The 27,828-nt window shown below is 46.5% G+C and overlaps 1 protein-coding gene across 3 annotated transcripts in view; it reads left to right on the top strand.

The window, feature by feature from the left end:
- The window catches only part of ZC3H13 (zinc finger CCCH-type containing 13), a 401,604-nt gene extending 384,023 nt beyond the window's left edge, over positions 1-17,581 (top strand). For all 3 annotated transcript variants that reach the window (XM_078657316.1, XM_078657317.1, XM_078657315.1), the window contains exon 20: positions 15,038-17,581. In XM_078657316.1, the coding sequence (XP_078513442.1) occupies positions 15,038-15,208 (171 nt within the window). In that variant the 3' untranslated portion in view covers positions 15,209-17,581. The remainder of the gene's footprint in view (positions 1-15,037) is intronic.
- The last annotated feature ends 10,247 nt before the right edge of the window (positions 17,582-27,828 follow it).

Raw genomic sequence — 27,828 nt, 5'->3', positions numbered from 1 at the left:
ATTCTTAAAGTGAGAATTCTGCATATCCGTTTGAAGAATAAGTTATTTACCTTCACTATAGCTCTTTCTGGTAGACATTTTAACTGCAGATTCCTCATTACCCTCCACCTCCCTCTTCTATGTAATGAAATCTTGAACATCATAATAGCGTTCAAAATTAGGCTTTAGTAGCAGGTCACCTACAATTCGTTCTAAATGCTCTGCATCGGAGGGTGCAGAAGAAGAAAAATAAACTGTCTGCCAGTATAAAAAAAAGGGTTGATCATGATTTGCATATTTCGAGGCAGCACTTAAAAATTGGGACACCCTCCAACCAGTGTAAACGTGCTGACTCCCTAAAAGAGTTTAAGGCAAACCTAAAGAACAACTTACTAGCTACCTGCAAGTTTGCAAATCCTTATAACATATGCCCTGACTATATGGACATCACTGACAAAATTTACCAGTATTACTTTGCATTGATAGATGTTCTGATCCACACTATGCTTTACAAATGTTCTGCCCATTCTCAATTGACATTAAAGTGTTTTACATATTCAAATTCTCTTTTTGTTTCAGTCAGGGTCATATCTGCGCTAAAAAAGCAAATTTAATATTTGACACAGGAGTATAGCAGTTAATTTCTTGTTTGGCATGATCAATGTTCTGTCGCTAAATATTGGATGTTAAATATTGGGATACCTACTGGGGTGAGACAAAAAATGGCACTTATATGTAAAGACAGTTTAAATTAATATCATTAGCTTCCCTTCAAAATGGTTTACCTTGGAGAGCGCATTATTTTGAAACGAACAAAAGTAGCTGTGGTACTTTATGGAATAAAGTGGTACATAAGTACAAATGCAACATTTAAATGTACTAGTAGAGGGTGATGCCCATATCTGGGAAGTTTTGTAGTTGCCTCACTGGCATTTTCTGTTAAGTGAATGTCATTGTAAAAGTGGATTGGTGCTTTCTAGAGGTGAGGGATCCTCTTTTCCTTCCCAAAGTTCTAAGCTGCACCATAGAAGGAAAGATGTTTCCAGTGCATGCATAATTATGACTGTGGTAATAAAATGCATCCTTTTTTGCAGTGGTACTGCGTCAGAGAAAGTGTTATTCAGTTATGGTGTAAGAAAATGTGAGTGACCAAGATTGAATGATAAGGCCTAGGATTCTGACAATGGTTGTATATTTCTGTAAAGCTCAGGAAGATTTTCTATGATTATGTATGCAATTTCACCACACAGCTTAGTTTTTAGGAACTAGCATATCTTTCAGTAACCTTTTATCTTCAGCTTCTCCTCTGTATCTTTCATCTCTATGGACGTTAGCTATAAGTGGAGCCAGAATGACTGACTTTGCTGTTGACCTTCACTACACAGTGCCGCAAAATTAGCCTCCATTTTAGATCGTGTTTTCCCATTGATGGATTTGGAGATATTCTTCCAGTGAGAAAGAGGATGCAGTTTAGCTAGAAGAGTCTAGGATCAACGGAGACAAGGTTGAAGGGAGTTGAACATCTGTGACTAGGATGGCTGAGAAACAGTTTTCAAACTGGTCAGAAAAAGAATATGGTGAAAGTGCCCAAATTTGAGTCTCCTCAATGCCATTTTGAAGATCATGTCCACATATTCTATATTCTGCCTAAATCGCCACTGGGAGTTTGCATTATACTATAAACATCCAATATTCTTGTTTTGTCTTGCAGAAAACCATAAGTTGAAGGACTGCCACCCATGTTCACAGTTTCTGTCCAAGGATGAAACAATATCCTTACTGGGCAGAACTGGTGAATAAGATAATTTGAAAGAAAAAAAAGTGCCACATACGGAGGAAATGGGCATTTGAGAGTAATTCAGATGTTACAGCATCAGAAGTGGCTCATGGGCAACATTAATCAGAATCAGAGGTAGAGGAGATTCTGAGACTGCCGTTGAGTAAATATATATGACGCAACCCTCAGAAAGATAGTTTAATGTTCATGATGAAAGGGGAATTGCAAATATCGATGATGAAGCAGTGGTTCAAAAGATTGCGGAGGGTACATGTGTAAAATGCGCTCATTGAAGAGGAACCCATGTGTTAGAACATAAGTATGGACTATCCTTAGGAACACATTCAGTTGAACCCTACTAAAACTTCATCTCTAGCTTGTCATTTTTACAGCACACAATCATTAAAAGGGCAGAAGATACTTAAAGTGTACTGATGGAGGAAGAGCTGGCATAGTCATGTTTTATAATAACACCACTGTATCCCTTGTAGAAGCAGAGTCAATATCTTCCTGTGCTACCTACACTAATACAGCAAGGCAAAGCGCTTTTAAAAATGCTGGCTACCTACTGTGCAGTGGCAGCAAGAATTATAAATTTTCATCCCAGGATCCACATTATGTAAAATCTCATGTGGAATCAGAGTCTTACATTGTGTCGACGGCTAGAATTATATATCCAGCATGTGACCCAAGGCCCTCTCCCAAATAAAGATAGAAAGAGTCTGGAGGGAGTTAAAAGAAAGATTGAGAGATCAGCAGCTCCGCAATGGGACATAGCTAATTCCAAAGATCTCTTGAAAAGATATGGTAACAGCGGGAGAAAATACAGTTTTTAATTCAACATGTCACTAAGGAATAACACATGAATATATTTTGGGCTTTTGAAAATAAGGTATCTGAAAGAAACAGGTTAGTATTAGATTCCTTACCTTAGAATATCCCCAGGCGTCAGTCTGGATCCGGAAACTTTTGCGTAGCAGTACCCCTGCGCGTCGGTAGGCGTCGTCTGCAGGCGTCCCCTGCGGCTCCGCGTCGTCGGCGTCGTGCGCCGTGATGACGTCGCTGGAGTATATAGACGCCGCCTCCGCGCGCTGACGTCAGTTCTTCTTTTTTCCGCGCCAGTTAGCGCAGATCCGAAGAGCAGTACTCCGGTCTTTTGACCAAGTTTATTGTTAACTACTTAATCTTCTACGGTGCCGGTAGGATGCCCGGTTTCAAGGGTTGCGACGAGTGCGACCGCCTGATGTCGGTCACCGACCACCATCGACTCTGCCTCCGGTGTCTGGGCGTGGACCACGACGTGGAGTCCTGCGTCGACTGTCGGGCCTTGACTGGTAAAGCTAGGCGGGAGCGGTCCCGCAAGCTTCTCGAGCTCCGTGTGTCGGCCCCGCGTCGAGAGCGGTCCCGGTCCGGTCGGAGGTCGAGGGAGCGGTCGAAGGAACGATCGTGGAGCCGCCATGAGCGCTCCGGGAGTCGCCACCATTCCTCCGGTTCGTCAGGTAAGCGTAAGAAGTCGGGGCGTCGTCATCGTACCCCCGACGCCCGCGTGATGCGGCCGGGGGCTCGGGTGGCCCCACCCACGCGGGCCCGCGTGGGTCGCCGACGCTGTCTCCCCCATACCCGTCGGTCCCTGGGGAAGGCGCGTCGCGTGAGGAGATCGAGGCCTTCCTCATAGCTATGAGGGAGAGGTCTCCTCCGGCGGGGCCTACGGCGCCTGCGGGCCCGTCGGTCCCGTCTGGGGGCCCGAGCGGTTCGGGTGCTCCTGCCTCGACGCCGCCGGTGGCTCCGGCCCCGGCGCCGCTGGGCCCCTCAGGTTCGTCGCCGGCTGGTCTACCGGCCTCTCCGGCGTCGGTTCCTTTGGGCCAACCCGTGGTACCGCCTCCGCGCGGTGCGGCGACTCCGCCGTCGGTTCCGGCCGGCGTCGGGTCCCCGGCGCCGACGCCACGCGGCGCCACCCCCATTCCCCCTCTGACTCCTGACGCGGAGTCGGACCGGCTTCGTCCGACGCCGGATCCGGCGCCGATGGGGCCCATTGACCCCGAGGTCTATATCGTCGATCCAGAATACGGCGATGAGGACGAGTATGGAGAGGGTTGGGAGGGGTCTGAGGACCCTTTATCCCGTGCCTGCCAGTATGATGTGGACTGGGTAGGTGATCTGGGTGATGCCAGTGGTCTGGACGAGTCGCCCAACCCTGGGTTTGTCTCCCCGGCCCCTGTGGCGTCTGAGGCAGGTGCTGCCTATTCGGTGGTCCTGATGAGGGCTGCCAAGGCCTTGAGCCTTGAGCTCCCTGTCGCGAAGGTCAAGCCGAACATTCTGACCGAAGTGTTTAAACCGCAGTCATGCCCCCAGGAGCCTCTGCTGCCGTTTAATGAGGCCCTGACGGATGTCCTTTTGGGCACCTGGTCCAGGCCCGCTTCCGGTGCACCGGTTGACCGGAACGTTGCCAGGCGTCACCGTCCGTGCTCGGACGACCCTGCCTTCCTATCCACCCATCCCTCCCCGGAGAGTCTGGTGATCCAGGCCTCCACTTCACAGTCCGCGTTCCCGTCGGCTCCGCCCGATCGGGAATCAAAGCGGTATGACCAATTTGGTAAAAAGGTCTTTTCCTCTTTGAGCGCTGGACTGCGGTCTTGTAATACCGCGTGCCTCTTGGGCCGCTACACCCACTCCCTGTGGGATACGGTCGAGGAGTGCTTGCCGCAATGCCCCCAGGAAGTGCGGGACAAGCTCACCCGGGCCTTGGTTGAAGGCCGGGATGCGGCGCGGTACTCGATCCGTTGTGGTCTGGACACGACCGACTCGCTGGGACGGGCTATGTCCACGACGGTGGCGATTCGTCGCCATGCTTGGCTGAGATCTGCCAACTTCTCGCCAGACGTCCAAAATACACTCATGGACATGCCATTTGATGGCAGTCGCCTGTTTGGTGACAAAGCGGACCACGCGCTGGAGCGCTTCAAGGACTCCAGGGTCACGGCCAAGTCCTTGGGTCTTTCGACCCAGCGCCAGCAGACTGGTTCGTTTCGCCCCTTTCGTGGCCAAGGGAGGGGCGGTCCCACACGTGCTGCCAGCCACGCGCCGCAGAACGCTCCCCAGCGCGGTGGCGGCCGTGGTTTCCGCCGTGGTGGCGGTAGAGGCCAGCGGCGAGGTCAGTCCACGCCTCCCTCTGCTGCTGCATCCAAGCCTTCCTAGTCCGAGCTTTCGGGCTCACGTGACGCCAGTGGGTGGCAGGGTTCGCCATCACCACTCCCGCTGGCGCGCGATAACATCGGACAGGTGGGTGCTGCAGCTCGTTCGAAGGGGCTACGCCCTCCCCTTCGAGTCCACTCCTCCAGCCATGCCACCGCAGAACCACCGTGTGTCGGGGGACCACTTGACACTTCTGCAGGAGGAAGTTACGGCCCTCTTGGCCAAGGGGGCCATCGAGCGCGTTCCTGGGCCAGAAGTAGGGTGTGGTTGCTACTCCCACTACTTTCTGGTGCCCAAGAAGGACAAAGGAGGCCTCCGTCCTATCTTGGACCTACGGAACGTCAACGGCTTCCTCCGGAAGGAGAAGTTCAAGATGTTGACTTTGTCTCAGGTCTTGGCTGCTCTAGACCCTCAAGACTGGATGGTAGCGTTGGACTTGCAGGATGCGTATTTTCACATCCCCGTCCTGCCGGCCCACCGGCGTTACCTGCGGTTCACGGTAGGCCAGGAGCACTTTCAGTTTATCGTGCTCCCATTCGGCCTTACCAGCGCCCCACGGGTGTTCACGAAAGTGATGGCGGTGGTCGCAGCTCATCTGCGCCGGTTAGGGGTTTCAGTCTTCCCCTACCTCGACGACTGGTTGTTGAAGGCGGGCTCGCCCCAGACAGTCGTCCACCACCTTCAGATGACGGCAGACCTCCTGCACGAGCTGGGGTTTTCCATCAATGTGCCGAAATCACACCTGTGTCCCTCTCAAAAGCTCCTTTTCATCGGAGCGGTTCTCGACTCGGCGCAGTTTCGGGTTTATCCCCCGGAACGGCGGGTCCGGGATATTCAGGCTCTGATTCCCATCTTTCAGCCGTTATTCCGGGTTTCGGTCAGGTTGACGCTGCGGCTTCTGGGGCTGATGGCCTCCTGCATCCTACTGGTGCATCACGCCAGGTGGCGGATGCGGGCTCTGCAGTGGGACCTGAAGTTTCAGTGGGCCCAGCATCAGGGCAACCTATCCGACCATGTCCTGATCTCGGAGGGCACTGCGAGACAGTTGCAGTGGTGGCTTACGGACCGCGATTGGGTCAGAGGTAGATCCCTCTCCCTTCCCCAACCGGAGCACGTGGTTGTGACGGACGCGTCCCTCCAGGGCTGGGGTGGCCACTTGGGAGAGGCGGAGATCAGAGGCGTCTGGTCTCCGGCGGAGTCCCGGCTCCATATCAACCTGTTGGAGCTGCGGGCGATTCGCCTAGCACTGAAGGCATTCCTCCCCTTTGTCAACGGGAGTGTAGTGCAGGTGTTCACGGACAACACCACCGCCATGTGGTACTGCAACAAACAGGGCGGTGTGGGGTCGTGGACCCTTTGCCAGGAGGCTCTGCGTCTCTGGCAATGGCTGGAACGTCAGGGCGTGACTCTGACGGTTCAACACCTGGCAGGTTCTCTGAACGCCAGGGCGGACGAACTCAGCCGTCGGTGCTCGGTGGATCACGAATGGCGTCTGAACTCGGACGTGGCGAGAGGCCTCTTTCAGCAATGGGGAGAGCCTTGGTTAGATCTATTCGCCACAGAAGAGAACGCGCAATGTCATCAGTTCTGCGCGTTGGAGTTTCCAAGACGGCACTCGCTCGGCGACGCCTTTCGGCGCGAGTGGAGTTGCGGTCTGTTGTACGCCTTTCCGCCTATACCACTTCTGCCCAGAGTGCTGAAGAAGATCAGGCGCGACCGGGCCCAAGTTATCCTTGTGGCCCCGGACTGGGCTCGAAGATACTGGTATCCCGAGCTACTCAGCATGACAGTCGGTCCCTCGATCCGCCTGCCCCTTCAGGAGGACCTTCTGTCGCAGCAGCAGGGGACGGTCCTCCACCCGAACCTGTCCAGTCTCCACCTCCATGCTTGGAGATTGAGCGGCGGCAGTTGAGGCCATTTGACTTGCCTCCTGAAGTCTGTGATGTAATTCTGGCAGCCAGGCGTCCCTCCACAAAGTCGGTATACGCCTGCCGGTGGAACAGATTTGTGGCATGGTGCACAGCAAAGGCTGTGGATCCCCTTTCTGCCCCTCTGTCTGAGGTTCTCCTCTTCCTCCTTTCCCTTGCCCAGCAGGGCTCTGCTTTGGGCACTATCAAGGGCTATCTTTCTGCCCTTTCCGCCTTCTTGAGGCTACCTGATCAGCCATCTTTATTCAAGTCCCCTATTGTGTTACGATTCTTGAAGGGCATCACGCACATGTATCCCCCAACTCCGTTCGTGATGCCTCAGTAGGACTTGAACCTGGTTCTGACTTTCCTGATGTGCGCTCCCTTTGAGCCTCTTCATTCCTGTCCTCTCCGTCTTCTCACTTTAAAGACGGCCTTCCTGGTGGCTATCACCTCTGCCAGGAGAGTGAGTGAGCTCCAGGCTCTTTCTGTTAAACCTCCTTTCTTGTCTGTTCATCCTGATAAGGTGGTTCTTCGGACTAGACCTTCTTTCCTGCCCAAGGTAGTCTCTGCTTTTCACATTGGGCAGTCCATCACCTTGCCCTCCTTCTTCCCGCCTCCGCATCCTTCGAAGGCTGAAGAGCGGCTCCATCGTCTGGACCCAAAATGTGCGCTTTCATTTTACATGGATCGCACACGCCAGTTCCGGGTGGATGACCAACTGTTTGTTGGCTACGTGGGTGAGAAGAAGGGAAGGGCGGTACAGAAGCGGACCATCTCTCGGTGGGTCGTCCTGTGCATCAAAGCATGCTACTCTTTGGCTCGGAAGGAGCCTCCTGTTGGGCTGAGGGCCCATTCCACTCGGGCCACGGCGGCTACTACTGCCCTGGGCCGGGGAGTCCCTTTGCAGGACATTTGCCAGGCGGCCACGTGGGCCTCGCTGCACACCTTTGCGAGGCACTACTGCCTGGACAGTCAAGTCCGGAGGGATGGCTTCTTTGGCCGTTCGGTCCTCCAGGACTTTCTGGTGTAGGTTGTATTGGTTCGCAGACCCACCACCGGGGTTGGTATTGCTGGGGTATCTATTCTAAGGTAAGGAATCTAATTCTAACCTGTTTCTTTCAGATGAACAAGTTACTTACCTTCGGTAACGATATATCTGTAAGAAACAGTAGTTAGTATTAGATTCCTTACCGCCCCACCCATCCTCCCCGTTCTGCGAACTGATACCTAGGGTTAAGGACATCCCTTTCAGGGCCCTAGTTTCAAATGGCACCAGTGTTAGTTCTCACATGGCTCTGCGTGTTCTGGCGCGGAAAAGCTGTGTGCAAAGAACTGACGTCAGCGCGCGGAGGCGGCGTCTATATACTCCAGCGACGTCATCACGGCGCACGACGCCGACGACGCGGAGCCGCAGGGGACGCCTGCAGACGACGCCTACCGACGCGCAGGGGTACTGCTACGCAAAAGTTTCCGGATCCAGACTGACGCCTGGGGATATTCTAAGGTAAGGAATCTAATACTAACTACTGTTTCTTACAGATATATCGTTACCGAAGGTAAGTAACTTGTTCTTCTGGTGGATACATCTGCCTGTGGATTCCTCAACTTTTGAATTACCCCAATGTGCACCATTTCACTGAAACCTTTCTCCTCACTCCCATCTCGACAAGGATGTCACAGTGGAGCAGCTCCACATGCAACTCTGCATGATGTCATTGGAGCCATAAGAAGACTTCGACGGTGTGCTGACGTTCATGCCCTTTCATCTGCGGAGTCGATGCGTAATGGTTTTCCCCAGGGTCTCCGTATCTGGGAGTTTCTTTGTTGCTGTTGCGTCTCTGTAGCTGTCGAAGATGACTACTACGAGGATGATGGGTTTCAAGCCAAGCCATGCAGAGTGTGTAGGGGCCAGATGTCGATCACTGACTCCCATATGAATGCGCTAAAGGAGAGAGAGGCCAAGTTATTCATGTCCAAGGTCAAAATGCATAAGATGGGTCGCAGGAAGTCACAGACCCGTTCGAAGTCACCCACTCCACATACTTCAAGATCTTCGAAGAAGCGGCGCCATGATTCTCGGCGTCACTCTTTGAAGTATGCAACTCGAAAGTTGGTGTCCCTAAGCCCTCGACATCATCGCAGGTATGAGATCTCTCATTCTCCTTCACTGGGGTTGATTCCGGCCCGAGGACAGTGACTCCACCGGCTCAGAGAGATGCAGCGCCTCCTCCGTTGCTCGAGTCAACACCTCCATCTCTGGCTCTAGGGTCTCCGGCGCCACAACCGGAGCTGAACTGAATACCTCCTCAAGCAGCTCCAGAGCCTGTGGTACCGGATCCCACTTAACCTGCTTTCCTGGTATCGGATTTTTAAATGTGATGTTTGCTTGATCACCAGATCTGTGAACCCTAATGGTGCTCCTGTTGGCCCCATGGGTCCATTGGCATATTCCCTGGAAGGTTTTCCACCTCACTTTCCTCAGGCAACGCTCATGCCTTTTATGCCTATGTCTCCAGAGAGTTGGCCTCTTCCAACGCGGAGGTTATTGATGCTGTTGCCGTCTTTGGAGTGTTGTGCACCTTTAGATGGTTCATCCCAGGCACTGTCTGGTCCCGAATCGGTGCCGACTCTACCTCGGCCGGCTTCGGCTCCTTGTCACTTGGACCTCTCTTCCCTGATCCTGCAGTCACTGGTGCCTTGTCTGGCACCGCCAACGCCGATTCTGAGGATGAGATCTCTGAAAGAGGCTCAAAGGCTGTTGGATGAAGAAGAGTGCCAGGAAGAACATGGAGGGGCTGAGGAAGGAGAGATTGTTGATCCTGACCCGGATTTTGAGGGTTTCTCAGGAGGCTAGTGGCCTGGACGCCTCTACTGAGTGAGAGCTTGCATTACCAAAGGGCCTACCGACGACGGAGGTGACCACATACCACACTGTGATTAGGAAGGCTGCGGACTTCTTGGAATTGCATCTTCCAAAAGTGGAGTTAAAACAAATAGTCTTACAGAAGTCCTTCATTCCTCTGTCTGTGTCAGAACCTTTGCTCAATGAGGCATTGACAGAACACAGGTGGGCGGTATGGCAGAAGCCAATTTCCACTCCAGCGGTTTCTAGGTACGTGGCAAGGATAAACAAGGTGACTCCTGAAGAACCTGCATTTCTGCCCACCCATCCTTCGTCGGAAAACTTGGTGGTCCAGGCTTCATGCCCTTCAAGGCTGTCGGCAGGTTCCTTCCCATCTGCGCCTGCTGATAGGGAGTCAAAGCACATGGAGCATTCGGCAAAGAAGGTTTTCTCGTCAGGGAGTATGGCCCTTCAGTCCACAGATGCCACGTCTTTTGGGTCATTACATCCATTCAACCTGATCTGGACACGGTTCACTGTGTAGCCAGAGCAATGGGATTGTCAGTGGCAACAAGGAGGCATGCTTGGTTGCGTGGTTCAGGATTCTCGCCTGATGCCCAAGCTACATTGTTGGATTTGCCCTTTGATGTGTCCTTCCTGTTCGGGGCTAAAGCAGATTTGGCGCTGCAGCGCTTTTAGGACAGCAAAGCTAATGCAAGGTGTTTGGGGGTTCAGACTCAATCCAAGAGCTTTCAAAATTTCCACGTTTTGTGGCTTTGCAAGAAACTTGCCCTTTTGTGTCAGGCAACAACTACAGCAGCAGCAGGCAAATCCCTTGTGCAGGTCCTCTAAGTTAAAGGGCAGAGGTCATCTACAGGATGCTGCACCACAACAAGGCGTCTCCTCTTCTGCCTCTCCAGCCGTTGTTGCAGGGAGGCAGCTCTAGCTCCGCCATCCTAGAGCATGCTTGTCCCGTAGGACGGTGTCCCATTTTCTACAGCATTGGATTACTGTTAATACAGATCCCTTGGTTTGAATATCGTAGAGAATGGGTATGCCCTATCTTTCTAGGATTTTCCCCCCTGCTTTCCCTCCGTGTCATGGCTTTTGCTCGGAAGAGCATCTACTGCTTCTCCAACTGGAGGTTCTGTCATTGCTGCAAAAGGGTGCTATTAAGGTGGTTCCGTAGCAGGAAAAGGTGTCATGTGTGCTACTCTCTCTACTTCCTGATTCCCAAAAAGGCCGATAGTTTATGGCCGACCCTCGACCTCAGGGTTTTGAATTTGTACCTCAAATAGAAGAAATTTAAAATGTTGACCATGGCTCAGGTTCTTCTTAGGCTGGAGATGGAAGACTGGATGGTGTTGATCGATTTACAGGATGCGTACTTTCAATTCCCATCCTGAAGTCACATCAGAGGTATCTCCGTTTTACGGTGGGGTTTTCACATTACCAGTTTGCAGTCCTTCCGTTCGGCCTTACTTCCGCACCTTGGGTCCTCACAAAGGTTATCGCGGGGGTGGCAGCTTATTTCAGAAGGTCGGGGATTCTGGTCTTTCCGGATCTGGACACCTTCCTGCTCAAAGCAAAGTCATCAGAGATGGTGCTGCATCATTGCAGGTAATAGCACAACTGTTGTTCAAGTAGGTGTTTTAGATAAATGAACCCAAATCTCACCTGCTGCCCTCTCAGTGGATCCTGTTCATTGGGTCAGTACTGGACACTACTGCAAGTTGTGCCTTTCCGCCTCCACAGAGGATTCAAGACATCCAGGGTATGATTCCGCTCTTTCAGAATGGAGCAACTGTTTCAGTCTTGTGTTCCAGGTCTTGTGCCTGCTCGGTCTGTTTGCTTCCTGCATGCTGTTGGTCAAACCTCCACCTTGGCATATGAGTGGTGCCTCCGCAAGCAGTAGTTTCAACGCGACAGAGATCATGAGGAGGTGGCCAGAATTTCCAGAGACACTGCAGAGGACCTGCTATGGTTGAGTGGTCCAGGCAACCTGTCTCAAGGGAAGATGTTTCACCCTCCTTCTCTGTTGGCCCTGTATTAACGGATGCCTCAACGCTAGGTTGGGGAGCTCATCTGGGAGATCTGGAGGTCAAAGGTCTTTTGTCTCCAGAGGAAAGACTGTTTCACATCAATCTTCTAGAATTGCGGGTGATACGTGCCGCCTTCCTTCCCTTTGCGGTAAGTCGGTTCAAGTCCTAAAGGACAAAGCTACTGCAATGTGGTAGATCCCCAAACTGGGAGGCGTAGGGTTGCATCTTCTCTGCAGAGAGGATCTATATGCCTAATGGCATATCATCTGGCCGGTGAACTGAATGTGCGTGTGGACAGCCTGTCGGCAGTATTCGGCTGATCACGAGTGGGATCTCCATCCGGAGGTGGTCCTTCACATTTTCAGGGTGTGGGGGTTCCCTAGTTGAGCCTATTTGACACTAACGAGAATGTGCACTTCCCATCATCCTGCAGTCTCCAGTATTCGACCTGGGAAGCGTTGGGGGACGCATTTCAGTTAGATTGGGGCTCACAGCTTTACGCGTTTCCCCCATACCCCTGTTTCCTCGAGTTTGGGAATCACGGGTTGTTGTGTCCAAGTCTTGTGGGTGCCAGGCAGAAAAAGGTGATAGGGTGGTGGTCAGACCAATCACATGGGTCTATAGAGATAAGTTTGACCTCTGAATCCTTGACACTGATCCAGTCCAGAGTGGCGCCTTTCGAGTGAGTTGAGAGTGAGCAGGCTTGGGTAAGGGCTTGGTCCCCCAAGAAGTCTCTGATGGCATTGACCTGAGGGTCCTTGGGGGTCATCCAGTGCAAGTTGAAGTCACCAAGGAAAATGGCAGCTATTGGGGAGGCCTTGGCTGTGATGATTTCCATGAGGTCAATGAAGCTGTTATTCGTGCCCAGGGGATGGTAAAAAATGTGCAGTCTGCACAGTTGGGTGGTGATGTTGCATATGGAAAGTGCAAGGTATTCGCAGGAGTCTGTAAGATGAGCCATGGAGGTTAGAGCGGTAGATGCAGGCAATGCCTCCCCCCTTTTTTAGGGGATTTCCTGTCCAGCCTTACGATGTTGTAATTGGGCGGGACTAAGAGGTCTAGGCAGGGCGATGAGGATTCATTGAGCCAAGATTCAGTCAAGACCGCTAAGTCCGATTTATGGCTCAGGATGGGATTGGCGACATCAGAGGCATGCTTTACTGCTGAGCGGCAGTTAATTATGAGGCCGGATAGTGGGGCGCGGTCGGAGTGTGTGTCGTGAGTAGGGGCAGAGATGGGGACTAGCGCTAGGTTGCTGTTGATCACTCCTCTGTTGCGGAGGGTAGCTGATCTATTGGGGTTGATTGCAACCGTGCGGATAAGGTGCTTGTCACTCAGATCTGGGGTGTATGGGCTAATCAGGGCCGAATCGTAGCTAATGAAGAGGTCTACAACATCTTCCTCCGTGAGGTCTAGAGGGCTAGGCGTTACGGGGGCGATTTGTAGGTACGGAGGAGGGCCAGAGTTTCCTCCTCTGAGAGGTGGCAAGGCTGCTTGCGAGGGAGCAGTTGTCTCAGGGATAGCGGTAAAGGGTGAATGGGGGGCTCGGAGGAAGGGGTGCGGAGTAGAGTTCTGCAAGAGCTTGAAGTTCGAGAAGGAAAGTTGTGTGAGGCGCAGGAGGTTCTTTAGATCCAGAATGGAGTTGTGGATGCTAATGGTTAGTTCGGTAGCGCTGCGCTGGAGACTATCCATATCCCTAAAAGAGGGATACTCTTGCGGGCAGGGTGTCGGAGGAGTGTGAACGATTCTGATGGGATGTGCTTGTCGCCTAGTACTGAGGCTGAGTCAGCCAGTGTCATGAATCCTTGCCGGAGTTTCAATATCCCTATGAGAGGGAAGATTTTGCGGGCAGGAGGTTAGAGCTTTGGGAACGCATCTGTTGGCAAGAGCTGGTAGCATAGAAGAGGGGCTGGGTCGGCTGGAGTAGAGAATCTTAGGTGGAGTTTCAGAAACCATGAGAGAGGGAGGAGCTTGCAGGCAGGAGGTCAGAAGTTTAGGCACCCATCGGTTGCCATGTGTTGGTGGCATGGTGGTGGGGCTAAGTCGACCAGTGTTGTGAGCCTTAGGAAGGATGGTTTGTGATGGGCTAGGCACCTTTGGCGGATTGGGCGATGGATGGTGCGGGAGGAGTGTGGACGGAGGTGGTTTGTGCACATATTTTTTAAGGAGAGTGAAGAGGTCTGCAAATTTATTGAGGTCTTTGGGTGGAGCTTGGATTAGGATGATGCCATTTTTGTGTAGGGTGATGGTGAGATCGGCACGCAGGTTTGCGAAGGGTACGGTTCTGAGTTTATAGCCGTATGGAATGTGCCTGGCTTTGTGTACCTTAAGGAGGTTCGAGAAGGCTTTGCGCCATAGGGATGTTTTCCTGGAGTAGAAGTTGAGGTAATTAATGACTGTGGCTTTGTCCGAGCTGAATCACAGGTCGGAGACCAGGGTCTCTGGATGACTTTTCAGGATGGAATGTTTGAAGGATTTAGCGGCGGTTTTGGAGAGATTAGGAGGATAGACCAAGGTGTAGGTGTTGTCACCCATGGAGGTCAAGCAGGGTCCTGCCTTGCTGGGGAGAAGTGGGGAGGCTCCTGCCTTAAAAGGATTGTATTGTAGGTTAAACAGTTAGGAAAATAAAAATGTCTAGCACTCCTCTTCCTTCAAACCGTCCTCCACATGAAATGATACCTCTACTTAAAGCAGTGCACACCATGTGTGTGTAGACGTTTGTGCTGCAAAACAAACTCGTTTTTTACCTCTACGTGTAATTCTAGTGTTGCATCTTGAAGCTCTTATTCATGTGACCCTCACCCTTTCCCAGTCTGTGCTATTCTTAAGATTAAAAAACACAACAAAATATGAAGGGCATGTTTGGGGGCATTGTGGGCTTGACATTACAGTGAGTGGTACTGGCTACGCTTCTGGTCATCACCCAGACTGGAACAAAATTAATGTCTACTAGAGTGCAGAATAAATCACAGCATATGCATCTAGGAGAGTTCAAAGCAGTAAAACTAGAATTCTAGGTTAATAACTATTCTTCTGCATGTTGATATTCTGAATATTCCTGTTTATGTATTTCACAACTTGTTTTTGCAAATATTCACATCATAATGTCACACTCAGGGCTGTGTTTTGGCACAAAAGCTCAAATATGACGTTTTGTTCCATTATTACTTGGGGGTGATTCAGTCTTACAAAATATTGGTAGAATGAATAGAAATGAACCCCCTCTGTATTCTCCTAAGCCGTAAGAATATATACAGATATTCAATTTTAAAGGATTTTTTTTCTGTCTCAACAGGGTACTATAAAACAGACATACTCCAATCCTCCAGTGGTTGACAGTGACCTGTTAAGGCTCAGTCTCCGGTTATTCAAACGAAAGACTACATGTTCTGGACCTGGGCCGGAAAAATCAGAGGAGGCCAAGCATCCGCCTTCAAGCATAAAGGCGGAGCTCTGCGTTTCTTAGCACTGCATTCCCTTCCTATGGAAGTCCACTAAACAGCCAAATCTATTGATTTGGTCATTATTTTACGTTTTGGCAGGAGAGAGAGCGTTCAAAGAATGTCTGCATATGGGCCAAGAAGCTACTTGTGAAATCTGTTTTGAGTGCATTTTAAAGAATCCCAAAGCAAAGGACCGGCGGAAATCATTTAACTCCTTAAACACCTGTAAATAACACAACCAGTCTTTAATGTCTTGCATGTGTATTTCAGGAAAATAAAATATAGATATTTGTTTCATTGCAAAACAGAATTTTTGTAGTCTGTAATTGATGTTCATGCAAATGAAGACTTTGTAACCACTTTAACATTTTTATGTAATGCATCACTGAGCCATAGCTACTGTGAATGACCGCATCATTTGCATGCCATTGTCAGATAACCTTAGCCATTGCATGACATCGGCAGATAACATTGGCTAGAAAAGATACATACATATATATATATATATATATATATATATATATATATATCTATATATATATATATATCAATCCCACTTGTACTGCGCACCTCTAGATCCTGGAAAGCAGCCTAGATTTAATGCTTGGAGATATATATGTGTGTGTATATATATATATATATATATGTGTGTGTATATATATATATATATATATATATATATATATATATATATATATATATATATATATATATATATACACATTCATTAACTTGGTAGCAGCGTCCTTGGCCTTGTGGTGGGAGGAGACGTGAGTCCGGACTGCATTCCTGTAACTTCTAATTTCAAGCGTGATTACTGATGTCTCAATTGTGTTGGCTCTGTCCCTGTCCAAGTGGCCACCTCAAAACTTGATGTCAGAATCTGCTTCCACTTCCCTCTTGTTTTTATGGAAGATCAATTGGGGTAGGGGGTGTGCTAGGTGGATAGAACGCAAGTCAATATCGCTGCATTGTAAGTTGGGGAAGACCTCCATTCCTGGCTCAGGGAGTATTTAATGGTTGCCCCGGAACTGGAGAGGGTTATTGATGTTATTCGAGGGCTTCAACCAGCTACGAGATGACGACTAACTCCGCCCAACACTGTAAGACTAGAGACAAGCCTGCCTGTTGGCGTAAACTTTGCCTAAGCATTCTTTCTTAATTTTGTTCCATACCTTTCGGCTGCACCAATGAAAAATGAAGCAGAACGAAAATGCATATTGTATTTTGTATTACAAAAAAGTGTTCATACGGCAGGCCAACAGGCGCTAAGCAGTTAGAATAAAAGCTATAGTAATTTTGGCATCTGTTTGCAGTGCTGTGTTCCACACGAAAGGCTTCCTGTCTTATCTGTGTGGGATTTCTTATTAAAGTATTACCTCCAGATGCCCTCAGATGAGTTATATCTTCGTTTCAGCATTCTCATAGGAAAATCTACAAGTTTGATCTTTTACTGTTTTCTGCTCTTTTCAGTATTGACTGTCTTTTCAAGGACTTCTGCATGGAAAATAACGGGATCATTTTTAACTTATCCTGGAATTTAAATATGAATTTAAAATGCCCCCAAGTCAAGTCCCAAATGGCATTGTGGTTTTTAGTCTCGCGATTCAGCACCTTTAAGTTAAAATTGCTTATTATATTGCAGAGGAGGACTACACGGTTGAATGCAAAACAGCTACAGACAAAATAATGTTGCCATTGGTTGGATCTTTTCTCATGAACAATCCACCATCAACCACATTGCCGTCCTTCGGCCTGAATGTCACCAAATTTTCTCTCCATTGTGATAAAGTTAAGACCTGCTGTTGCAGTATTTATTTTTCAGGTTTATTGTGACTCTACATCTTCAATTGCTAGTTGTTGAATTTTTCAAGCAGTCCTCTACATTTTGTGGTTATTACAATGACAAGCTTGTATATCTTGATAACTAAAATAAGATGTTTGAGCAGTATCATCCATTTGCCCCTGTCTTCATTGTAATTATTTTTTATTATTAAAACAATGTAGTAATGAGTTGTCATTTTTTTATTGGTATATGCTTTAAGAGGTTCCATGTTCTAACCTTCATGGCCTGGTCCAACTTTTTCAATACTGTCATGCGGGATTCAGCATTCCATCTTTTCCTGGTGGAATCAGTTGACATTAGAATCAAACGTATATCCACTTACAAAACAGATATTGCATACTATTTCCAATTTTTATTTGGCACTGAAATTGGCACTGTTACTTTGAACCAATGCATGACAGTGACATTTTATTTTTGGAGATGTGATTAGTGTTGGATGTGTATGCATTTATCCTTAACTTATTCTATTTACAGCAGACGTTTTTGAAGATATATATAGACAATTGGATTTCTTACATGTCAATAAAATGTTCTGCCAGTGCCAACCTTATCCTGTTTTTCTCGGATTTGCTTCACTGCCATAGTTGAATTGGAGTTGGTTTCATAAAATTGCTGCATTGACTGATGAAGTTGCAGAGTGTGATAAACCGGACCCGTTAAGATTTACCACCAGTTATTGTCATGAATCTTTTAAAACCATTCAAGCCTGTGCCACGTATGCAAAATGCTATTTACTTTCCCTAACCATCCTTAAAAGGAGGATGACTAGCGGTTTTCTGTAGCTTTGTGAAAAATGTGTATAACTTTGTAGTAATTGAAGTAGATATTGAGTCAGGCACACCACCTCTGGTGTGCTTTTCATCCTGTATATTTTATTCACAAACGTAAGCCCACAAAATTGTTGAGTGCTTCTCTTCCAGGCTAGTCTTGGTAATTTGTGCTAGTAGTAGACTTCCTACTTGACTCCTCCTGTGATCAACGCCAAAAAAATAAAGAACGTTATTTGAAGAAAACTGTTGGAACCCGCCACTAGATATTGAAGTTATGCACAGCATGGTAGTCTAGAAAAGTTTCACTCAAAATTGTTGTTACTAATTCTTTTTCGGCATGTTTTTTTTAGTTGATTCACATGCTTTCCATATTTAGTAATCTGCTGTTTGGACACCGAATGTCCACGCGTCAGGATGCAGTATTGCAGAGTCTAGGAAACTGGGCTTTTGTTGCAGTTATCCACCCACTTTGTTCCCGCTTTTTAGCTACTAGCTGCTGATCTTCGACTCTTACAGTGCACTGAGGCCTGTTAACCAGACCTGTGTCAGTGCTTCTTCCCTAAAACAAGGTCAAGTCTAATTTTGCTACAATTGGCCAAGGACTTAATAAATGGTACTCCATGTACCTAGGGCATGGGTACTAAAGATGATCCCTAAGGGCTGCAGCATATCTTATGCCATCTTAAGGGACCTGCATACAAATTGCTCACAGACTGACCATGCAGGCTGCGTGACATGGTGCAAACCATGAGGGAAAACCAGACATGACACACTCTTGTGTGTCATGCCAAAGTCACTGCATCTAATATGTGTACGTCACCCCTACAGCAGGCCTTTGAGCCCTAAGGCATGGTGCATTTAATTTTTAGTGAGGACATATCTGCGTGAGCAGATGCCCCTATGATGTCTAGTTCTATTACTAGTTATTGTAAGTGACCAGGGAAGCCATTTTAAAAGCATGTGCTGGACACTGGTGAAAACGAGTTTCGCAGCTACATGATGGCTTCACTAAAAATAAGGATATTTGGGATCAAACATCTCATATTATTAAACACACACTGATGCCAGTGTCAGATTTACTAATACTTGCACACCGAGGGCACCTTTAAGATGCCCCCTGAAAACCTACCAGCCCCTGGTGGGTTGGTTGAATGGGTTCTGCCAGCCTACCACCAGATACGAGTGTCTGAATACCAAGGGTGAGACTTCGAAAAAAAGGGAGGTTAAGGAAAATGAGAAACAGGAGGACCCGTCCTCCACAAGTAAACCTATAACAAAACCTCTGTTTTGCCCAAACAAATTATTTTTCCTTTCCCAACTAGATGGTAATTATGTTTTTAGCTTTATAAGGAACACAAGGTATTTTCCTTTAATAACCCTCATCCACCAGGGTTGCCACTTGGTGGTATGCTTCATCATCTGGTTTTTCCCGTCCTGCTGTGGAACGGGACGTGCTGTGACCTATGGAGACGTGGGTGTACTTTCAGTTGGCCCCCTGTGTGGATAAAGTGGGGGTGGTCTGATTGGGGGGGGGAAAAGAATAAAAAATACCTAGACAGTTTGAAAAAAATCTTTCTTTTTACTCCTGTCTTATATAGTTAAAGTATGGAGAAAGAAAACTTGAAGTTAAAAATGTGCCTACGTTCCACTGGTCAACATGTTTCTAGCCCTACCCCAAGGCTATTCTTCAGGACCAAAGATAAAAAATTCCTTGGTACCACTCTTGTGTTAGTAATCAATGTAAACATTTTTATAAATGTATACAGCTCCCATTGGTGTTGAAATAGCCATAGATTGATTAGCAACTCTAAGGGAAAGAAAAAGCATAAAGAAAAAGCATGATTTTTTAAAATAAAAAACGACAAACTCCTGATCCTGTGCCCCAATGATAAAAACATTGCACCTGTGTAGAGAAACCGTAATATTTTTTCCATCATAAAAAGTGATCACTTCTAGTGCTGTCATATGTGATATCGTAGGTAACCTATAGGACATTCACAAGATGTACAAACCTATAACATGAATCATGAACTTTAGTGAAATGGTAAAAAAAAAAAAACATAATTGCCTCTTAATTGCAACATGAGACCAATACGTAGGGAGGGGACGCCTGTAGTCACTCTGGTTAAGAAAGATAAATCAGACCTAATGCCCCGTCAATAAAGCAGTACTGAAGGGCTAGGAAGTGTTTATGGCGAGGTATGGCAGTTACATACTGTAATTTTTGCTCAGATCGGCTATGCTGTACTCACTGCCTCAAGGCTACTCCCTCGTATCAAGGTGAGTGCCTGCCTGTGTCTCCGACGATGAAAGAAGCCCACAGTAGCAGGCTCCTTTTAGTTCGAGACCGGTCAGCCGCGGCACCCTCATGCACGAGGACACTAGACCGATGACTTATGGAAATTTCCGCCATCGGTGACAATACTTCCTGCTATGCTGTCTGTGTTTGTAAACCTTTTTGGAGAAGGTACATTCGTTATTTGAAAAATGGAAACATGTTAGAAAACAAACTGTTTTATATAAAAACAGAACCCATAAGGAAGAAAAGGAATTGGGGCAAAAATAGTTGATGTTCTTACGTCTGAATCCACAATGATCTATATGTAGAAGTTTTTTTGCCACCTTGTGTTGAAAAAGGTATGGCAATTTGGGATAACCAAAACCAAGATATATATGTAAAACGTTTTATGACAATATTTTCTCTAAAAATAAATGAGCCGCCTTTAAAAAAAACTAAAAAGGATGGGGTGAAGAACTTGTATGTGTGCTAAAACACGTGCTGACATGTTCTTATTGGGGATCGCATATGTGGGTTATGAAAAGGGGTGGATGGTGTGTGTGTGTGTGTGTATATATATATATATATATATATATATATATATATATATATACATGTATGTGTAAAATAGTATATTTATCACCCTCATCTTATTATTTTTAATTGATAGGTTCTATCAGTTATAGATGGTAGAGGAAGTGCATGATTATCTATATTTAAGATGACCAATTACTTAGTGAAATGACCCCAGAGGATATTTTCGTTGAGACCAAAAATGTGCGTTCTTTTTCAGAAAGGTGAGATTCTTGCTGTAAGGCCACAAGAATGACCGAATTGAAGTTATTAGTCGTGTGATTATGTTCAATTTAATGGGATGACATTTTTGTGGTGGCCCGTCTTGCTGGGATATTCACCAATTCTCACTTTTATTTTTCTAGTGATCATGCCAATGTAACGTTAATTACATGGGCAGGTTATCCTGTAGACCACGCAATCTGTGTTGCAATTTGTGAAAATGTCTCCGATCCCAAGTGGTATTTTCATCAAATTTGATAATGCATGTTGTTTTTGTAAGGGGGCATACTCTGCAGTACCCACAAGGATGGTGTCCCTGCACTGGAAAAAGGTGTGTTTGAGTATCCTTCGTACCATTGGTTCAAGGCCGTGTGTGTACAAGGATGTCTCTGAGACTCTGCTCCCTTTTGTATGAGAACATGGGTTTCGGGAAATGGCGGGTGCCACTGTTGGTGTGCCAATTTTTTTCGATGATTTTACTTATCTGATTTGAGGCTGTGTTAATAGGTCATAATACAGATCGGGAGTTCCTTCTGTTTTTTTGGGTGGGGGGGTGTCTCAAGGAGGGCCTCTCTGTGATTATTCTTAGCTATTTTCATTGCTTTAGAAAGAATTCTTCTCGGATAATTCCTTTCTTCCCATTTTGATGATAAAATTTCAGCTTGTTGCTTGTAGTCCTGCATGTTGGAGCTGTTATGTCTGATTCTTAAGAATTGTCCAATGGTGGATTTTCCTTCAAGTGTCTTGGATGCAAGCTATCAAACATGGAGACTTTTTTTTGCCTAGGTTTTATGTCGGTGATAGTCTTCAAACTACCCTCAGTGGATATTTAGGTCAAGGAAGACCAGATCTGCATTTGAAATGGTGCGGGTATATTTCAAATATGTATTCTGCACATTCAACCACTGTAAAAAACTTCTCATCTCATCTGCTTGCCAAATCACCAGGATGTCGTCAATATAACGTTTCCACAGATTGATGTGGTTACGGTATGGATTTTTATGGTGTAGGATTTTGTTTGTCCAGGTGGTGTACATCTAGACCTGCTATGCCTGAGGTAGGGTGCCTTTGAATCTGAAAAAATTGGAGGTCAAAGCCCATTTACAGAAATCCATCATAATGTTTCTTGCTGTTTGATCAACCCATTCTACTTCGAAAAGTACATTCTCTGTGATGGAGAGTTTCTTCATGCGGGAGGCTGGTATATAGGCTTTTGATATTAAGCCCTATAAGCAATTGTGTCTCGGGGCAAAACTGATATTGTAAAGAAGTCTTAGGACATCTTTTGTATCCTTGAGGTAAGTATCTGTGTTTTGTATGATTGGTCGTAGAAAGCCATCTGCAAATGTACATAAGGGCGCCAAAATGGAGCCTATCCGTGACTCAATAGTAGGCCCTGGTGGAGGAGATTGATTTTTGTGTATTTCTGAAATAGTTTCAAAGTATGGGATGATGGGAGATTTATTTTCTAGGAAGTCACCCTGTGAAATCCAGTTGCGAGATAGGGCTTCTTCCGTTATCATGAGGCTGTGGACCCTTACTGATTCTGTTGGGTCTTCTTGGAGAAGCTCGTAGTTCCTAGAGTGGCTCAGGAGGCGTAGGCATTCAATGTGGTAGGCTTCTGTTGTTTGTAACACAACTGCTCCCCCTTTGTCTGCTGGTTTTATTACCATTGTTTTGTCTTCAGTAAGTTCTCTGATTGCTTGCTTCTGTTCCTTGGTGGTATTTTGAAAAACCTTTTGAGTTTCTGGATTGATTTCTCCAATTTCTTTCAGGACTGCTTTTACAAAAGCAAACATCTCGATGGGAATTGCCAATATTGGTGGGCTGAATGTTGATTTCCTTCTCAGTCCAGAGTCTCCTTGCCTTTCTGTATCACTTGGTTTGTCCTTGAAATATGCTCTTAGTTTGATTTTCTAATAAATTCGCTCGTTTCACAGCTCAGTTTGAATTTGGCCGTAAGCACGAAACTGAGGCCTTTTGAGGTAAGGTGAGTGACTTGTTGGTTAGATTGCCTGCTAGGTTGGACGGTTGCTTCGGCCTGCTTGGTTGGTTGTGGTTTGTCATACTCCGTGTGGACACTATGGCTGGTTCTTGTTCTGTGGTCCTTTGGACCTGTGTCTTCCTCGACCTCCCTCGGTCATCCAGGGTGTGCCCCTAAAAAAGGAACATACTCGTTCTCTTGATAGTTTGTGTAAGGCGGTTGGGCACCCCATGTGTGAAAAGGTTGTACTTGATGTGGGGGGCCATAGTAGAAAGGTCCAGGGTATGTGGGACCTTGATGGGTGGGCCTCAAGTGCTCCTTTGTGAATGCCTGTAGTACTCTCTGCCTCTGTGGGAGCCTTTATTTTCCGTGCTTCAGCCCAAACTATTGGGTCCTGAATCTGAAGACTTGCTGTCAATGTTATTTTGACTCCTGATGGAATGTAATTGTCATTTTATTTCATTTCAAAGTGCTTTATTTCGAGTATTACTCATAAAAGCAGACAAACATACATATAATAAAAAACAATTACATTTACAACGTCATATTAGACTTAAGCACACAGTTAATATTTAAAAAAACACAATACATAAGATGATTGTCAAAAGCAGGATAGATCTGAAAAAGTGCCAAAATAGTGATCATAAATGAGCAATTTTTTTAAAAAAAAGAAGATATATCATAAAATTTCGAACCGATGATACATTAAAATTGAATATGTTATAGAAGGTAAAAGATAAATACAAGTCTAGCAGTCTCTGACCAAATAATCATTTTTTCCAGAGAATAGACTAAAGCCTAGCAGTCTCGGAATATATCATAAATTATTACAGAGAATAGACGTGTACTAACAATCCTGTAAACAACAGATTGAGTTATTGCCCTCTAATCGTTCTCTGTCTTAAAACCCAAGCCCACCCCAGGTACTTTGCAATGGCAATAATAATCCAATTAGCAGATGTAGTTCTTAAAATCCGCAGTGCTACCATACTATTTTTTGTACCTATGTAATTGTTCCTAATGTAGGGGTAGACCTTTTCGTGACTGAACTTGCCAGTATCTTTTTTGAGTTTGTGGAATTTGCTTTGTTTTAGTGACATTCAAGATTATTCATGGTTTTGTTTAGTTCCTCCTATCTCTTCTTCAGTGAACTCACGAACTCTTATGTTTTTAGGCGTACCTCTATCTGTTGGATTTCACACTTCATTTCCTATGATAGCCGTGTTGCTGTCTTGATAATGAGGATTAGCCAGTCATGTGTACAGTGCCATGATATAAAAGACCAGTCTTTTTTTTAAAACCTTGTGTTGGAAAATGATGAATGCTTGGACGAGTTACTTACCTTCGGTAATGATGTATCTGGTAGAGACACAGTCTAGCCACAGAGTCCTTGACTTAGAATATCCTCAGGCGTCAGACTGGATCCTGAAAACTTCTGCGTGCCGGGGGTGGCTGCGGACCATATATGCCCCTCCTGGCATGCTGACGTCAGTTTTCGTCTGAGAAACTTTTCTGTGCCACAACGCAGAGCCACCTCCAAAAAATGAGAGAATATGGGAACAGTGCAAAAATTGAAGAACATTTGAATCAGAAAGGACAGTGCCAGGCTCTGTATCCTGCATACCAGTAGAAGGAGGAGCAGAGCCCCGCTCTGAGAAGTACCCCCAGAAATGCGAAGGGCAAACCACCTGTGGAGGTAGAGGAAGATGTGAAAAAACAGCATGGCAGACGACAGAAGCCTGCAAGTACAATTTATAATTGTGAAGGACCACAAGTCCAGAACATAGGATCAAGGACAATTTCACCATAAGACGTCACCAGAAGTGACGTCGCATGCCCAATAAAAGATCAATAGAATGTGGCAACATAGAATCACGGACAGTTTCACCAGAAGATGTCACCAGAAGAGATGCTGCAACCCCAATATAAGAGAGATAGAATGTGGCATAGCCGATAAACTTGAACCAATGGGTCATAGGTGTGGTAAGAGACCCCAAGGCGACAGAGAAGGGGAGAGCGGAAGGTGGGAAAAAACCTGCATAGGTCTCACACTGTACAATCTAAGTACAGGGCTGGAAGTTTTGGGTGGAGTAGGACAAGGAAAACCAAATGAACACTGTGTGTCGGAGTGAAGCAAAAAAGTCACCCTGGAGAAAGGGAAGCCACCCGAAGGGAGGCAAATATAGAAAACCTCACCTGAAAAGGACCGCGCAGAACGGGGAGGACAGGCGGGCGTTAAGGAATCTGCGGCTAGACTGTGTCTCTACCAGATACATGGTTACCGAAGGTAAGTAACTTGTCCATCTGATAGACATCTAGCCGCGAATTCCTTAACTTAGAATAGATACCAAAGCCATACCCCTAGTAGAGGCGGGTCTGCGACTGAGCCCCATGAAGTTCCAGAGGGAACGTAGCTGTCAACAAGGTGACGAAATACAGTGGGGACCACAAGCCAGCGCAGCCATACCAGACCATGAAGCTCATAAAGAGCAGAAAACATGGGGAGGCAAAGACACCATAAGCTGTCCGAGAACAGCATGAAAACCTACCGTATATAAACTGAGTGAGAGAACGAAAACACATACTAGATATGTGGGTGTGAAACGGAAAGTGCAGGACTTCATAAGAAGTGGAACTGCACCTTGGGTCGGATTGATCCACAGGATCCGGCGTGCCGACTAAGCAAGACCCAGAGAGATGGCAACTGGTATGACAGAGTTAGCGCATACCGGGGCAGGATACACAACAGTGGAAAGAGGCACTGTGTAAACCCGAATCAGTAAAATATGTGTGACAGCAGTGGCAGGATGCCAAACCACGGCCAGAATATGCCAGTGGTACAACAGACAGAAGACACGCCAGTACATAGTCGACCTGTCACAGATATGTGAAAGGGCTGACGGCAACCAGCAGATGTGCCCAAAACAGGATTTACAGTAAGAACAATAGCCAAGCGGAAGACTGGAAGGTACATAAGCAGACCATGTGGACGTTAGAACCACACGAAGTATAGCAAAGTCCCTCCTGTAGGGTAGCGTGAGCAGCCCATATGCGAGAGACACAATAGCAAGAAGGCATACCAGCAACAAGCATTTGCAATGCAATAGGTCTCGCTTTTACGCAAGTTTGAGCTATTGGCTTTTGTAAATGACAATGCCTTTTTTAAAACATAAATAAAAAGCAGCCATTTTCAATGCCAATAGCTTAAAATCGTGTAAATGCGAGACCTATTGCATTGCAAATGTTGTTATTTAAAGCGATGGCTCAGTGAGCAAATGCTTACTATGAAATCTCTTGCGAGTAGCAGGTTACAGGTTCCAATCCCGGCATAGCCAACTCAGCCTTTACTCCTTCTCGGGTCAGTAAATTAAGCGCTTTTAAAAATCAGTCAATTGCTATTTATAGCACTTAGAAACAGCTGACGTGTGTTACAAAGCGCTTTGTAACACCAAAGTATTAATAGCCCTTTAAACAGAGGGACAGTACATTGCAACAATGCAATGCAGAAGAAAATTTATTTATTTTCAATGGTTACCTAGAGGAACATGGTGATACATGATGATTTGAGTAGATTAGGAGTTTTTTTTATTTATCATGCATGACTAAAACCGTTGTATGTAATAAAAATGCATGCGGACAGGAATACAAAGTTGGACGAATTTGGTTAATATCAATTCATCCGTTAAAACACACTGCTAGTGATCTAAAAGCGTATGTAAAAGCTCTAGGAGCATAAAAACCAATGCAAATATGTGTAAAAGAACTCTTAGCAAGATAAATCGAAGCATAGTTACATTGCCCTGTGTTAAACGTGAAAAGTGCCATAATCATAAACAATACTGTGAATACTTATGAGAGGAGATCCTGGCGAAATTAGTCAAAGGATGGTTGGACAGTCCTAAATCCCAACAGTTTTATGCCGAACATTAAAAACATTAGCTTCTCATCAAACTCACAGACAGATGGACAGGATAGGTAAATACCAAATGTAATGTAAAAACGCAATTGTTTTGTCAATAAAAACAATAACCATACAGACGTGCAATAAGACACATTAACAATAATAAAATTGGAGATGGAGAGGGCGGCGTGAGTGAGTGGCTGGAACGTGTGGGTGAGGAGAGAGGCGCACGTGCGCGCTTAGGAGAGGAGTCTTCACTTTCCAAGCACTGCACTCATGCTTGTGGTGCGCCACTGCGTGCTCCTGCAAGATGGATGCTGCCACGAGTGCAGTGCTTGGAAATGTGAAGAGCGACGGCTAAGGCCCTGCTCTGCAGCACATGCGCGCTGTGTAGGCAAGACCTAAAAAGGGGACCAGGCAACCCAGACACCTATTTAGAACTTGTAGCACAAGCAGACTGGGTCAAAGACCAAGGACACCACAAGAAGGAACATTGCCAGCAAGAATCTACTGTGTAAGAGCCCAGCAGATATCAAATAAGAAAAAAGACGCTAAAAAATAAAGCGTAATACAACAATAGACTAGGGCATGCGAAAAGTACCAACAGACATGCGGAATCAGAACTGGACAGGACAATGCCCAGGTCCATAAGCAACATCCGCCCCTCACCCGGGAGGAACAACCGTCCCCGTAAGACAGAGGAGGGGATGGAGCTAGGCTCGATAGTGGAAACAATCTGCTAGAGACCTCTAGCCGCAGATTCCTTAACTTAGAATATCCCAAGGCGTCAGACTGGATCTGCAACTATGGACACAGAACCTCTAATCTGACCTATTAGTCTTTCAAAGGAGAGTTAATCCAAACCTTTCACAAAGATGCAACACTAATAGAAGGTATTCAAATAGACATATTATTCTTAAGTTTTTCATTTATTTTCTTTTTTCAGAATTTAAGTTAGAAAAAACATTTTAGCATTTTTTCATATTTTTGGGAAATACAGTAGATAAATAATTCAGTACTGGAAAAACATTATTTACAATTACAGACTTTTTTAGAACCCCACATACAA

This window comes from Lissotriton helveticus, chromosome 8 (assembly GCF_964261635.1).
Source record: "Lissotriton helveticus chromosome 8, aLisHel1.1, whole genome shotgun sequence".
Lineage (NCBI taxonomy): Eukaryota > Metazoa > Chordata > Amphibia > Caudata > Salamandridae > Lissotriton > Lissotriton helveticus.
The sequence above is the reverse complement of the archived record's forward strand: the minus strand, read 5'-3'. Positions and strand labels throughout refer to the sequence as shown.